The sequence below is a fragment of the Lichenostomus cassidix genome, chromosome 1Aa (genome assembly GCF_008360975.1).
Source record: "Lichenostomus cassidix isolate B80296 chromosome 1Aa, HeHo_3.0, whole genome shotgun sequence".
Lineage (NCBI taxonomy): Eukaryota > Metazoa > Chordata > Aves > Passeriformes > Meliphagidae > Lichenostomus > Lichenostomus cassidix.
Window position 1 is genome coordinate 42,008,632 of NC_139480.1, and position 15,008 is coordinate 42,023,639.

At 35.8% G+C, this 15,008-nt stretch overlaps 1 protein-coding gene across 1 annotated transcript; it reads right to left on the reverse strand.

The window, feature by feature from the left end:
• Nucleotides 1-402: 402 nt before the first annotated feature.
• On the reverse strand, nt 403-14,387 carry EPYC (epiphycan). Its single transcript, XM_085079561.1, has 6 exons — nt 14,220-14,387; nt 6,271-6,424; nt 3,502-3,660; nt 2,706-2,908; nt 2,130-2,225; nt 403-573 (listed from the first exon to the last, which is right to left on the reverse strand). Exons 1-6 carry the CDS (start codon nt 14,385-14,387, stop codon nt 403-405), a joined length of 951 nt encoding a protein of 316 aa, XP_084935687.1.
• Between the last annotated feature and the right edge of the window lie 621 nt (nt 14,388-15,008).

Sequence of the window (15,008 nt, forward strand, 5' to 3'; positions counted from 1 at the left end):
TATTTAATTAAAATAAAAGCCAATAAATAATCAATTGTGTACACATATTTTATTTTTATTTCTTTGTTTACCATGTAATTGTTAGACTTTAATATATAAAATTATTTAATTTTAGAATTCATACATTAGATCTGAACAATTCAGCAAAAATTTAGTGTTTGCGTTATTTTTGTAGTATTTTTCTTGATATTGCTAAATAACTTGCAGTTGGGTAGATAATGGATTTGTGGTTTAGCATTTCATAATCTTCTTAGTATCTCGGTAACCAATTCCATTATTAACAGAAATATTTCCCAAATTAATGACATTTGTAAAAATTCATCTTGGTTAATGTACCAGTGAGTTAATGATTCTTCTTTAGAGATTCTTATAGCATATGACAGTCTTGGCTGCTGTCAAAGCTTAGATGAGGTTACCAACTGGCAAACGGGGTAGACACATGTATGCATAAGGTGTTTTGCTCAGGTTGATGGGATTACCATCCAGTCTGATGTCTTCAAGAGCCCTACGTATGTAATTAAAATCTCTCATTTTGCAGAAAGTGTCTTCATGCATCTCTTGAATGTTGTTGTTCTAAAAGAAAACAAGCAAACAAAAAAGAAGGTATTAGAATAGTTGACTGAAAATAATTTTTAACCCTTTGAAAAACCTTTTACAGATGTATTTTCAATGTCTGGAGAGATACTTGTTTGAACTCAAGGGCCCACATTGTGGTGGCAAGTCATCAACTGAGAAATCTTCCAAGCAGGGGAAAATTTCTTGGCCAGTGTAAAGCTTTGAAACAGTGACTCAAACCATGTAGCAGAGACAGGCTTTGAGGGAGGAGCCTGGTAGAAGTATAGAGCATTTTCTTTTCCAGATGATATTGAAGAGCCTTATTAAGGCAAATTTGAACCAGGATAGCCCAATCCAAAAATAATAGAAACACAATTATCATCCTGACATTTTAATATGCCTCAACCTGCAAAGGCACAAATCTGTAATTTTTTGTGTGACTATTTCCTTCCCCCAGGCCATCTCACACTGATTTAACTCACATCTGTATATATACTGGGAAAATGGAATGCTTTCAGTTTTATACCTCTGATTTAAATTCCTCTTATATGCCTTATATTCAATGAGCTTCTATTCTTGAAGTGAACAATTCTCAACAATTAATTGCTAGAATATAATGTTGTCAGGAAATTTGGACCAAAAAGTTCATCTCCTAAAATGAGGGCTGTCTGAAAATTCTTCCTTTCTCCATTCTTTTGCCAGTCAGAAATTGGAGTGGAAAAAGTCCAGCTCACTATCTTTTTTGTGTAACACATAACACTGAATATTTAATTTATAGGCAGAAACAGAAGAAAAAACAAGTCAGCTAGAAGGCAGAGAGTTTCTATAAATTTACTTATTGAGAGATAGAGTTTAAGTGATGTGCAGTACATTGCATGTGGAAAGGTTTTTTTCTGTATTATGAAATAAATATAAAAATATCTGATAAACAAAACCGTAGACTGGTACAAGAGGAGATAAAGGGAAAGAAGCAGAGCTGCAAAAGATTAAAAGGAAGAATTCCAAAGGAAACTATTAGATATAAGGAAATAGAGGAGAAAAGGATTACAAAAGGATGATGGATAGGATGTTCCAATATAGCCAAATGGAAAAATTTGGCTAAAAATGGTAACTGGGAATTACCTTTATTAAAAGAATGAAAAGCATTGAGTATAGATACAATTGATATGTAACATAACTTCCCCCGGGTATTCAAAAGTATTCATGCAGGAAGATTTATATAAGCAGTGTAAGGGATTTGTCATTAGTCCCTTAGACCCTTAGATAAGTCTCCTAGACTGATGTTGCTCTTGACAGCGGTGAACATAACTTTACCTTATGCTATTAATAATTCTAGACTTTTATTTTTGGAAAATATTGTATTACAAATTCTCAAAATTAATTCTTGGCTGAGCTAAATTTTACTTCTTTGAAAGACTGCATTTGCTAGTTAATTTTAAGTTTCCCATGGCTTTTTAGCCAAGTAAGAACACTTTTGGCTGAACAGAAGAAACACTACAAGACAAATAGTTGCCATTCCCAGTTGTGCTTGCTCTTTGAACACGATATAAGGAGCCATTTCGTTTGTAGCCTACCTGAAGATGAAGAGCTTGGAGGCTTTCAGGGAGCGGCAATGGAATGTGATCCAAGTTATTGTCAGTGATATAAAGATGCTGCAGTTCTTCCAGATTCTAGAGGAAGATGGAAAAAAAACAGGGGAAAATGACAGTTATGTTTGAAAATCTCTGGCAAGTAAGTTTGAAATCCATCACTGCAATAAGCACCACTGCATAGCAACACATTTTGTTTCAGCATGATATGGCGAAAAGGCAGAAATTCAAAGACAGTAATGAACTTTGATTTGAACCAGCATGGCCCTTGGGCCAAGAAGGCCCACAGTATCCTGGGTTGCTTTAGAAAGAGCATTTCCAGCAGGTCAAGGGAGGTGATTCTGCCCCTCTACTCAGCCCTGGTGAAGCACATCTGGAGTGCAGTGCACACTTCCGGGCTCCTCAGGATGAGAGAGACATGGAGCTCCTGGAGCAGGTCCAGTGGAGGGCTACAAAGATGATTAGCGGACTGGATCATTTCTCTTATGAGAATAGGCTGCACTTCTAACCATATCCAGTGGAGAGAGAAAGAAAAGGTTTTCCCATCACATCCGGACTTACTTTAAATGCCTCATTATGTATTCCTCTGCGACCAAGCCTGTTCTTGCTAACATCAAGGAATGTTAGGGTAGATGGTAACTCGGGCAGTTGCCTTATCCTGTTGTCACGGAGCACCAGCTCCTGAAGTTGGGGTAATCTTTGGAAGGCATCCTTGTGTATCTCTGATATAAAGTTTGCAGTCAAATCAATCCTCTTTAAATGCTCTGGCAGAGAAATAAGATACAACAGATATGTAAGAGTGTATTTCCTGAAATGTAAAAAAAAAAACCCTGCCTATGTCATTCTTTATACATCTTACAGTCAAAGACATCAAAGTTAGGACTTTTAAGATTTCTGTGTGTTTTGGGATTATTTTAAATTATTATCTTTTGAAAAAATAACACCTAAAGGGAAATAAACATGTTCTGTACTACCTTGTTCTGCATTTCTTTATTTCAACATTTTCCTTTAAGTTAGAAATTTTATATATTGACTGTTTTATAAAATACATTCAAGCACTTTTTCCAATTCAAAAAACCCCCAAAATTAAATTGAATCTCTGGGGAGTCTTTTTACATTTCTAAAGATGATTGCAAGTAACAGCAGAAGGATCAATGATCATTATTATTTATAATAATTCAAAAATTTGACAGAGAAACTGCATCTAATGTATTGACCTTTATGCTCCAAAGTAGCAAAATGCATTTGCATTTATGTGTAAAATTCTACCATCATCCAACATTATATAAATTGTTGGTTGATGTGAGCAAGAAATAATCAAAATTAAAGTTAATTGCTTCATTACTGCTATCCATACTTAAGTTAGCAAAGTCATTTCTGCTGATCTTCCTGATTCTGTTGTAGCGGGAATAGAAATACGTGGTTTTCTTAGGCAATGGTGGAACAGCATCAAGCTCACGATCATCACAGTAGACTGTGGTCCCTAGGCATGTGCACAAAAGGCAAGTGGGAAGACCTATCAAGGAATTTAAAAGAAAACACTTTGTTAGAAAGGAAATGTATAAAAATGAGGCATAAATTACTACAATGAAATGCTCACATAAGCACCTAGCAATCAGATTTTGTCTGTGATAAAGTTCACTTCCATTCTGCATTGATCATGAGATCATATAATTGCAACAAATAAGTGATTAAATTATTTTAAAATTTAATTTATTTTTCTCTCTATGTCTAGAAGAACATCCTGCCTGAATGTGTCTACTGACTGGAACTTTGGACTATGAGCTGGGCCACCTAAAGAAACTCGACAAAACTGATTGTTCAATTATCTCAGGTCTGGGGAGAAGTAAACAAGGCTGAGGGAAATTATATCCACAAGAAAGCCAAAACCCATCAGTTGTCCTTAAAATCAGCTCTGGCTGGTTTCGGGGTAGGTGGGAGGAGGAGAGTTTTTGGGTGTGAGGTATAACCTCTGGTCAGAGGCAGTGAACACCCATCCTCCCTCACACAAACTGGTTCAGTTGTATACACCCCCCCACCCTGGGAAGGCCACATACACATGGGACATTCTCATGAGAGGCAGTTGAAGAGGTGTCATAATCCATCAAAGACCCCCTAAGTGCCCCCAGACTCAGTCCTGAGGCCTTGTGCAACAGGACTGCACATGATCCAGAGTCTGTTGCAAGAGCCTATGTCAGACTCGTCCCCTCCGAGGAGACCTACCTGAGCATTCCCAGCTGGCCCTAATGTAAAATAATCCATTAAATCCTGTGGTTTTCTGGCACCCTCACTGCCAAGAAGACCAGAAAATGAAGATCAATGGGATGCCATCTGGATCCATGGAGTGGTGATATTTTCCACTTAATCTTTCTCTCTGTCACTGTCTTTCTCTCCCCCCTTCTCCCTTTTTGTATTTCTTTCTCTCTCCCTCTCTCTCTCTCATTACCTGTGGGTAATTGATGTGCATTTTGAGGAAAGATTTAAGAATCAGTAACCAGAGTGCTCTTTTATTTTTATGCGAAAATGTCTACTTGGACATCCAGGAATACAATTTCTGGAGAGATTAGAATATTTTCATGCTTTCCCTAACTTTCTCCACAGGACAGTTTAAATTGGATACATAGAGCAAGCCTGACACTGGGAAAAAAATATTCACACCTTGAATTATTCCAGCAAATCTAGGCATAAATAAATGTAAAGTTAAGGATGGCTGATATTTTTTCATAGTACTGCAATACAGTACCATAGTACAGGGAAAGGGTTTTATCCTGTCCTATTTTTGGTCTTGGAGGAGTGGTATTTGTCACCTACGTCTGGTGGACACTGAAAAGAAAACAGAGTTAGGGGAAGGATTCAAAAAGATATCAAGAAGAAAAATGAGCTTGGCTTAATGTTACGGAGCCTTGTAGTCTTTTATTCAGTACCAGGCCAACAGCAGCAACATCTGACAGGAAAATATGTTGCTAAAAAAAGGAAGACACAAGAGAAATCTGATTTGACATGTTACTGTCTTGAGCATTTCTTTAGTTGATGTACTACTTGATTTGCATTCAGTACTCAAAAATGTTGACAGACATAGAATTCAACATATACAATATTTACAGGATATATTGTAACATCCTGTAGTTTTCAAAAATGGGAAAAAAATATGGTCCTTTTATTTCTTTTTTTCTAGAATCTCTTGGGAAGTTCTCATTCCATTTTTATTTGTTTTGACAGTGTGTACTTTTGCCTGGTCAAGGATCACTTCTAGTATGTATGAAAATAAGACTATGAATTATTAACTTCGCTGAAACACAATTTTGGAAGCAGGAACTCTGGAGATTGTGTTTGGTTTCCTTTGTTTTTTGGTTTGTTGGTTTGTTTTTTGTTGGTTTTTTTAAATTTCATTTTTCTTCTGTGGCACTCAGCTGTAGTGTTAGGCATAGTAAAAAGTAGGTTTTTCCTGTTACTCTCTGTCCATCACTATACAACACAAAGATTTCTCATAGCATTGGATAATTCTAGTGAGCTTTACCTGCTAGAGTTTAGAGGAGCTTCTGACAAATGCCAATACTTAGTATTGCAATTTTGGTATGGAAGAGGGACATATTATGTTTCGCAATTTTAATTCCTGTGCAAGGTTTATGAATTTCTTATTTCACTACAGATGGTCAGAAGAACTGAAAATCATCTTCACTCAAAAGTTCTAAGTAGGTCCCTTTCCTTATATTTTTCAGTTTATAGTTTTCATAGTCAAAAATTCTTCAATATTATAATTATACTTTGTATGAATACATTTATAAAAACCATGTAACAAATCACGATAAAATAAAGACAGGTAATAATGATATTCAAATATCAAAAGACAAAAAAAACCCCAAGTACTGGTAGCATTTGCCACCCATCAGCAAATTTTTATGTTGTAATCTTCATTGGCACAGTTGTTTTCATACTGAAATAGTATGAAAACATTTTGACTAGGCACCTATTTGACTCTGGAGCATTCAAGACAGGCATGTTGTATCTTTCTTCAGTAAGAGAAGTACAGAAATTATGTGCTTCATCTTCAGTAAAAAAGCAAATAAAGTGGGCTTGCTCAAAATCAAAGCTACGCACAGAAAACTAATTTCTCTTTCTTACTAACCATCTTGAGTCTGGGGTCCAAGAACCCCTGACCCCTGTGCTGAAGAGCCATCAATTAATTTTGGTGTTGATGCTTCATCCTCAGTTTCTTCTATCAATGGTGCAGAAGAATAACTCTCTTGAATTACGGAACGTAGTTGTGTCCCAGTCTCTGTCTAGGGAAAATGAAAAGGAAATGTTATTGCTTACTTCCCTTGGAAGCTGCTTCTCTTCCAGTTATTCATATTCGCCCACTAGAGGTCACATATTTTCTGAGGTTTAGTGCTTGAGCTGCATTTTATCCAGGAGCTATAATGAATTCTGATGATATATAAACAATTAATGAAAATCCAACATACTTACTCACTTCTTATCTCAGTGTTTTGAACTTTTTTAATGCATGCATGCATGCATATACTTCGTATATACTAGTGAGAACATATACTAGCAAAATTATTTTTCTATATTTATTTAAAGATAAATTAGATTTGTGATAAAAATTGATAAACTGTGTGTGAAAAATGAAAATTTGCTGTGAAATATCAAAAAGGTGAAAGTCATCTACCATAAAATTGTAAATTGTACCACCATAAATCCAAATCCAATATAGCTGTGCAGGTTCTGCTTAGAACATTAACATGATTTAAAAATATTACTGAAGAATTCTGAACTGGGACTTCACGTACTACTTGCTAATATGTTGGCAGGTTTTTGACTTTTTTTTGCCCCTGAATCTGAGTACCAAATTACTCTGGTTAGCTTCATTCATTAGTAGCTGTATTACGTAGTATGAAAAAGATTGATATATGTAAAATGTTGGATAAAATCTTAATTTAAAAAAATGTATAAAATTTGGAAGATCCTTGTTTGGAACTACAAAACTCACTTTTTGTCCTTCATTCAACGTAGTCAAACCAGTAAATTTTGTCAAGTTAACTTTAATTCTGAAAATGCATTCTGTTGATTTTCCTATATGACAATTCAGGATAAAAATTAGGATGTAGTAATTTTCTTGTATCATTTCACTGCTCATAGAAAGAGTATTGCAGACTTGCTAGGCTTGTTGCAGAGGGGCCTATGTTAGCAAAGAGGCAGAGGTGTTTTCTGTAATCACGCAGAGTTGCGTGACCTTCACAAGTTATTTTCCTGCTATATCTTCATTTCCCCATATGTAATAATATTGTTCGATTGCTCCAGAGCCCCTTTTGAAAATGCACTCTTTATTCTTTAAATCCAAGACAATGAATTAGTTTCCTTATGGGGTTTTGCACATCTGAGGTGCTGTTAAAAGAGAGTTGGGGTTGTTCAGCCCAGAGAAAAGAAGGCTCTGGGAATACCTTGTAGTAACTTTTCAGTACCTAAAGGGGACCTACAAGAAAGTTGGAAACAGACTTTTTAGAAGGACCTGTAGTGATAGGACAAGGGGTAATGACTTGAAGCTGAAAATTTTATGTGTTATCCAATTCTTTACTGTGAGCATGGCGAGGCATTGGAAATGGTTGCTCAGAGAAGTTATGGATTCCCTTGCTCAAGACAAGCCTTAATGGGGCTTAGAGCAACCTGGGCTACTTAAAAGTGGCCCTGCCCATGGCAGGGGGTTAGGAAGTAGATGATCTTGGTCCCTTTAAACCCAAACAATTCTATGATTCTATGATCTGTGAAAATTTTGGAAAAAAACACTTTACAACTCATAATAGACTATCTGGATCTTGCAGCATAGCTATATACCATTACAAGCAGTATTAGCATTATGAGCCTGGACTGGCTTAGAACATCTAAATAACTACCTAAAATCTAATTTTTGGTACACAAATAATTTGGTTTAGGTGATATAATGGAGTTAGGTTCAAATATTTTCTATCATTAATTTCACTGAAGACAGAGAACATGGAAGCAATAAAAAAACAGTAAGCACTCTGAAATGCACAGGCTCAGATTTTGACTAAAAACATTTTAGGTTTTCTGTATATTCTTTCATTGTATTCTAATAAGCCAGAGTTACTATTACTAATTAGAGTTTATGGATAAAAATGCCCCAATACAGTTAACAAGATCATAACCTCACAAATTGCAAGGTAGCCAAATGAGCAAGGTGACCTTCAGCTGAACTACGACTGAGTGACTCGAGTTGATGTAAGCAAGAGTAAGGATGTACCTTGTCATTTTGTGCAGACAAATACACAATGTTACCATCTGCAGCACTGACAGTAGACAGCTTAACCAGGAATGGACTTGGGGACAAATCAAAATAAGACTTTGGGAACAAAGGAAATGGGACAGCTGTTCTCCGAATGGAGGAAGCCTAGAGGGAGAGATGCATTCCAGATTTTTATTGACCCAGGTTAGTACTGCACTAAAGTTCTTGCACATGCTGACTACTTCTTCACCAGTTTTGGAGAAATCAGATAAGAGTTCCTCTTCTGAACTTTGGAATTAAATCCAGGGATTTTAAGACCCATTCATGTCTTTATATACAACTTTTTCTCTACTGAAAAGAATATTCTGGAGAAGAGTATTTTCAAGATAGACTTTGTAAGCACGCTTCACACCAAAGATAATCATTCTTTCACTTGTTATGGGATGTGGGTCATCTACACTGACCATCACCTCTCTGCATATTTGGGGGCATGCTTTATGGAACTTGCTGTCTTGGGACTTGTGATTTACTTTATGCTTTCTGAGGATTCTTAGTTGATTAAACACTGTAGCTGTTGGGTACCAAAGCAGATGTGTTAACCTCTAGTACTTCCATTTCTAAACTATTATATCTCTCTTGCTGTAGGATGTTATCTAGATTTGTAGATGCACAGTTGAAAGTCTAACAGCAGTTTCCTTGCAATTGCACCAAATCTGGGGATTAGGGAAACTGTTCCAAGTAGTTAGCATTATCTATTCCATCTCCTACAGTTGTGGGCATCTTAAGAAAACAAAAATTGTTGAAGTTAACTTAATGACGTTGCCATTTTTATAGTGGTAACAGAATAGGAGTTCACTGATATATGTGTTTTACATTCCAGACCCAGAGCATGAGCAGTATTTTCTTGCTGTACATAACTTGGACTTGAACCAGTGACCTAAAGGTAAAAGTCTGTTTCCCATTATTGGTCATCTGATCCATGCAGCTTTGTATCTTTTGCAAGTTTGATAAATCATGCAAGATTGTAACAAGACAAAGATGTTTCTTGGACTATATACTGTACAGAATGATCCCTCATCTTCCAGATGTTTGTCTATTCTTGGCAACATGAACTTTACTAAAAAAAAATTGAAACATAAATGATTGTATATCACTTAATGGAATTATTTTCCATTGGGTTTTTCGGAGGGAGTAGGGAGCCTGGAACTAGGCAGGGAGTGGACTTGTAGTTCATTGGCTACTTTAGGAAATGTTCTTTAGGAAAAATCACAAAGCAAGAAGAACATTGTAAAAAAATACAGTAAAATATGCTTCTCTTTGCCAATGGTTGCAAGTCTTCAAATGATAATCTGCCTTCCAAGTAAGTTTTAATACACGGCATAAGAAAAAACTGAAGGGGTATCACATCACCTAGCTTCAGACATCTAACTATGTGGTTAATAGTTACCCTACTCTGTCTTTGAAATCAATCAAGAGATTTAGAGAATAGCAGTGCAGATTAGTTCCAGAGCATTCCAAAGGACAGTGATATCTTTCCTAAGATTGCGTGGAGTATCTATTTTTGCTCCATCCTATATTTATCCAATGTGACTCCAATTTCTAATGAAATGGCTGCCCAATTCCGAGCCACTTTCAGACCTGGAAGTTACAAAAGTCAAGAATACAGAAATCAGAACATATCAGCAAGTGATTAAATTCAATTGGTAAAATCCTATTTGCAATTTGCCCTCCATGGTCTGGGCATTTAGTTTATGTTAGCATCTCTTCACAGTCAATACAGAATGAGACAAAACTTCTGAAAAGCAGCTCCAGGCATTGGCTACAGAAATTCCTTTTAGGATGGGCTCTGTAGGTATCTGTCTCTCACCTCTGACAGTAAAGGAGGTGAGACAAACAAAAGACTAAAAAAGACTCAGGAATTTATTTTATGTGTCTCTTTTATGTGTCTATTTTATGTCTACATCTTTTAGGATCAAAGTTGATGCATTACATGTGATAAGTTTAAATCCACAGGGGAATCTGAAATGTGTTCTGTTTCAATGTTTCTTTTACTGCAAAAGATCTTCTTAAAACACAAATAAAAGGGGCATTGTAAAAAAGAGGCATTGTAAACACAAATAAAAATTCAACACTTAAAAAGAGGCATTGTAAACTTGAAGAGACAGTTGTTCCACACCCTGACCCATCAAAAGGAACTAGTTTCCCCCATAGCTGTTCTGAAACTACCAAAGGCTTACAAGAAAATTTTTAATTATGGTAGAAATTATTCATAGAATCACAGAATAGTTTGGGTTGGAAGGGACCACAAAGATAATCTATTTCCAACCCGCTTGCCACCTACAGGGAGGTCTTTTTCCTTTCCAAAAGTGACTTACATTTGTTCTTGAATTTTGCATTTAAACACTTCTTTTCTCCTATTGTTCTATCTTAAAAAGAAATAGATTTGTTAGTCACTGTAGCTAAGTAAATAATAAGAGCTGTAGTCAAAGCCTTTCTGAAAAAGTAGAAACAGTTCTATTTGGGGATAAAGCTTCAAATTATAAGTTTGATTCTCTTATCAACAATGTTGCTATCTGACTTGTTCATTACTTGTACCAATTAATAAGGTTTTTAAAATAAGGTATATGACAGTTCTGAAAAGGAATTGTATATCCACTTTGAAGTCTCTTGTTTAATCCGATGCCTACCACAAAGACAGGAACAGCAGTGTAAGCCTCTCTCAGCTCTGCAGAATGGCAAGTGTGAGTTCTTGTTCAAGTATGGTCCCTCTTCATGTGTGTTATGGCAACAGCAGGGACAGTTGGTGTGTTTGTGCACAGACATGAGCAAAGGCATGCGTGACTCAAGAGCTGAGCTTTGTGCAGACCCCACACGTCCTATTATTACTTTGATTCAAATCCAACAAGCTCATGATAATCAAAATGCATCAAATATTAGACTCTCACTGTGCTTCTTTCTGAATATTTTGTGGATCATACTTTACAGCTTGCTTCTTTTTGTGTTGACAGACCCAGAACAACCTGTATTTAACTCTCTTGCTTTCCTGCTAATTCAGTGCTGGGCAAACCATTCTTAATTAAGTGCCCCTTTCCTTTTCAGCCTCTGATAGCCTATCTTAGCAATGAAAATATTTTTCTGATGCTCCTATATTTTCACTTCTTATTTTTCTAACTTAGTTTTTCTACCTAAAGGAAAATTGACTTATTATGTTTAACAGACATAACACTGTGATAAAATTGCAGTGCCATTTTATAAGACATTAGTAGATGAAGTACGTAGGAATCTCACTCCACAATTTATTTTTCTCACACATTTTCCAAACAAAGATTTTGTTACAAAGAGAGAAAAAGTGAAAAGTTCACACAAGAATTCCTTTGGTCTTCTGGACCTTCTGCAAATCAGTTGGACACACAACCTTGGTAAATTTTGCATTTTGCCAATGAGTCTAAAAGTGCATTAAACAGAGTGACTTCTATTGCACATTGATGAATTTTAAAATCTTAAATTGAAGACAGTAACAACAGAAAATACTATTTTAATTTTTTTTCTCCTACTTCAGAAATCTGAAGACATTATTCTCAGCTCTCTAAAAGGAAATTCAGGCCTTAAAGAGTTACTGCACACAGGCTAGATCTCTTGAAGGCCTGCTGTTTGTCTGGGTCTCTGTGGTATTGCTCATCATGTAAGCTATGCATAATAAAAACTAACTTATGACCTTGAATAAATATTGAGTTTTACACATAGACCCACTTGTGTCGTTCACATGGTTATGATAACAAGATTGTAAGCAGGAAAGTCATAACCACAATCAAGAAATCAAATGGATTCTGTTTAAAACTTGAGTGACATCAATAATATTCAGTGATTAAAATATAACTTGCAAGACTGACATGCCCTATCAAATAGTACGCTGACATATCTATAAAATTTGCTTGATTTCTACAGCACTGACCACTCATATCTCTTGGGATATGGGGAACTGTGAATGCATAGGATTCTCTTGGGTGGTACACAGTATTAGGAATGTAAGCAAAAAAAAGATTTTGGCTAAACATCTATGTAAAAAAGGCTCTCACAGGGAGGTCCATCCATATGCAAAGCAAAATTCTGTTCAACTGCTGTGATGGATGAACTTCGCCTGATGAATTTTAAGAAGGTTGTCTGAAGAGCTCAGTAATGGAAGATAATCCTGCTCTGGAAAAGAAGCTTACCAGACAGTATGAAAAGTCTTTCTGGAACCTGCCTATTCCATGCTTTCTTAAAAAAACAACCTGCATTGGGATCTCTTGTATCTTTCTTGTTGGGTGCAACATCAGTCATCCTGAATTTCCTTTCAGCTGGAAAAGAACACCAAAGCCTTGCTTTATCCTTCACTCAGAAACTTGAAAAAGGGCTTTGGTGTTATAGGACCTCCCAGAGAGAGCACAGCACAGGAGAATCCCACCTGCCACTCAATGCATTACTAAGAAATCTGTTGTTTGAATGAGAAAAACTCAGTGATGAGGCACATGCAAAATAACTTCTCCAATTTCTAGGAAGGAAGTTGTTTTTGTAGGAATGATAAAGACATCATTTTTAAGAGCAAAGAGAGACAGAAACTGTGATTGATTAATCAATGTGAAATAGACAGTGACTAAAACTGCTGGTGACTTTATCAGGAAAGCAAGCTCAAACATGGGTAAGTAGAGCTTGGATTGTGTGTGGCACAAGGGAAACAGGCCAAAGGCAAGGTAAGTTCTTTACTGCAAAGATCTTCTCCGTCCCTCTTAGATTGAAAATTTATTTCCTACAAACTGTTAGGTTCTGATCTTAGTGTTAACTTTGAGATTATTTTTATCTGCTCAGTTCTCCTGTTTAGGGATATATTTATTCTTAAATAAAGAATTAGTTTATTGTTAAATAAAGAATAAATTCTCTGTCCTTTGATTTCAAAACTGTTATACAATTTTGATCTCACATTGATGAAAGACTAGCTCTTGTCCCTCCTGCTGTAACCATGAATATTTCAAAGGAATGTATTTTTATGAATTATGTATTGTTATGTGAAAAAATACTAAAATATAATGTATAAAAATGAAAAGACCATATTATTTAAATGTAATATTTTTCACTCCACTTCTATCACATGCAATCTTGAATCACAGAATGCATATATTATCTTCAGGGAAGTTTTGCCGATGTCTAATCAGCAGGGTTAGAATAAAATTAATGTAGCCTTTTAGTAATTTTAAAGAAATAAGGAATATAGGAAGGAAGATTTTAAGTCAACAAGTGGACTCCTTTGCTTGTACAGGTGACATATCTTAGGAACTCATACTGTATCAGAATTTCAACAGTTTTTCTTCAGTAATTTTTCTTACTTTCCTGTGTTTAAATTCAAGTGCTTTCCCCTTCCTTCTTCTTTCTGCCACTTTCCTAACAGCAATAGAAAGCATTGGCATTTATAGCCTGAAATATTTGTACTGAACATAAGCCTAAGAAAACAGCATTTTACATTTAATGGGAAATGCTGGAAGTCCTGTTTCAGCTGCCTCTGTGCGTCATCCAGACAGATAAATCACAGTGATGATCTCCAACAGAATCTGTGGAATTGCGTGGAGACCTCAGGAAAGCATGTCACTTACTCTTAAAGATTGCCACAAATAAAACCCCAAACAAGCAGAATGTATTTTGGCTGTGTTTGTAGGTTAGGAAAAAGGTGAATGAATTGCAAAGGCAGTAGAAACCACGTGAGTAGATTTGTCTGATAAATGTTTTCATGATGAAGGAAAACTGATCAGTAGCTCCTGCATTTGTGCACTTTGGGAAGACAGAATAAATTAAGTTCTAATTACCTCTACTTGGTCAGACTGCTCGTTTTCATCATAGGCAAGAGGATGAGGCAGCTCTCCAAGTGGTATGTCATAGAATTCAGAATTGTAAATTATGGTATCGGTGAGAGGAGCAGCTCCAACAGACTCAAAGATAAAAAATCCCAGAAAAACGTTTACAAAGGTCTGCATTCTGTTTTCTCTTCTGAAAGAGAAGAAAATGGACAGATTGTAGGTAATCTGGTATTCACAAGGTATCTATGACAATTTAATGTCACAAATACAGTACTTACATATATAAAACACAATATTTCTGATGAATAATTCATATTTGTTCATGGTGACTCAGTGGTATACTCTGGTTTACTTCATGAAGAGTCCCTGGATCTGAGAATTCTTCAGATTGCTTTGGTCATACTCATATTCATATAATTTAGAAAAAACCTATTGAATTTTATTGGTGTAAAAATAAAGTGACCTCAATGAGAAAGTGTCTGAATTATGTTTTTCCCCTTTCATCTAACTTCACCTATTTCCCCTGCACCATTAGATAAGAACTTTTGAGAAACTAGAAAAAGGGTAAATGATTATGTTACTTGTCTCTATTGCAATAAATATTTTTGAAATGTATAACAATGTAATGTAATATTACTCCTCCATTAAAGTAAAACCCAACCCCAAAACAAAACAAAAAAACCCCAAATCCTCCCAAAACTAACAAAACCAAAAAAACCCCACCAACCTATTAAAAAGCATTAGAAACTACTTGTTGTCTCTGGATGAACATAATCAAAACACTTTTCACCCATTTGT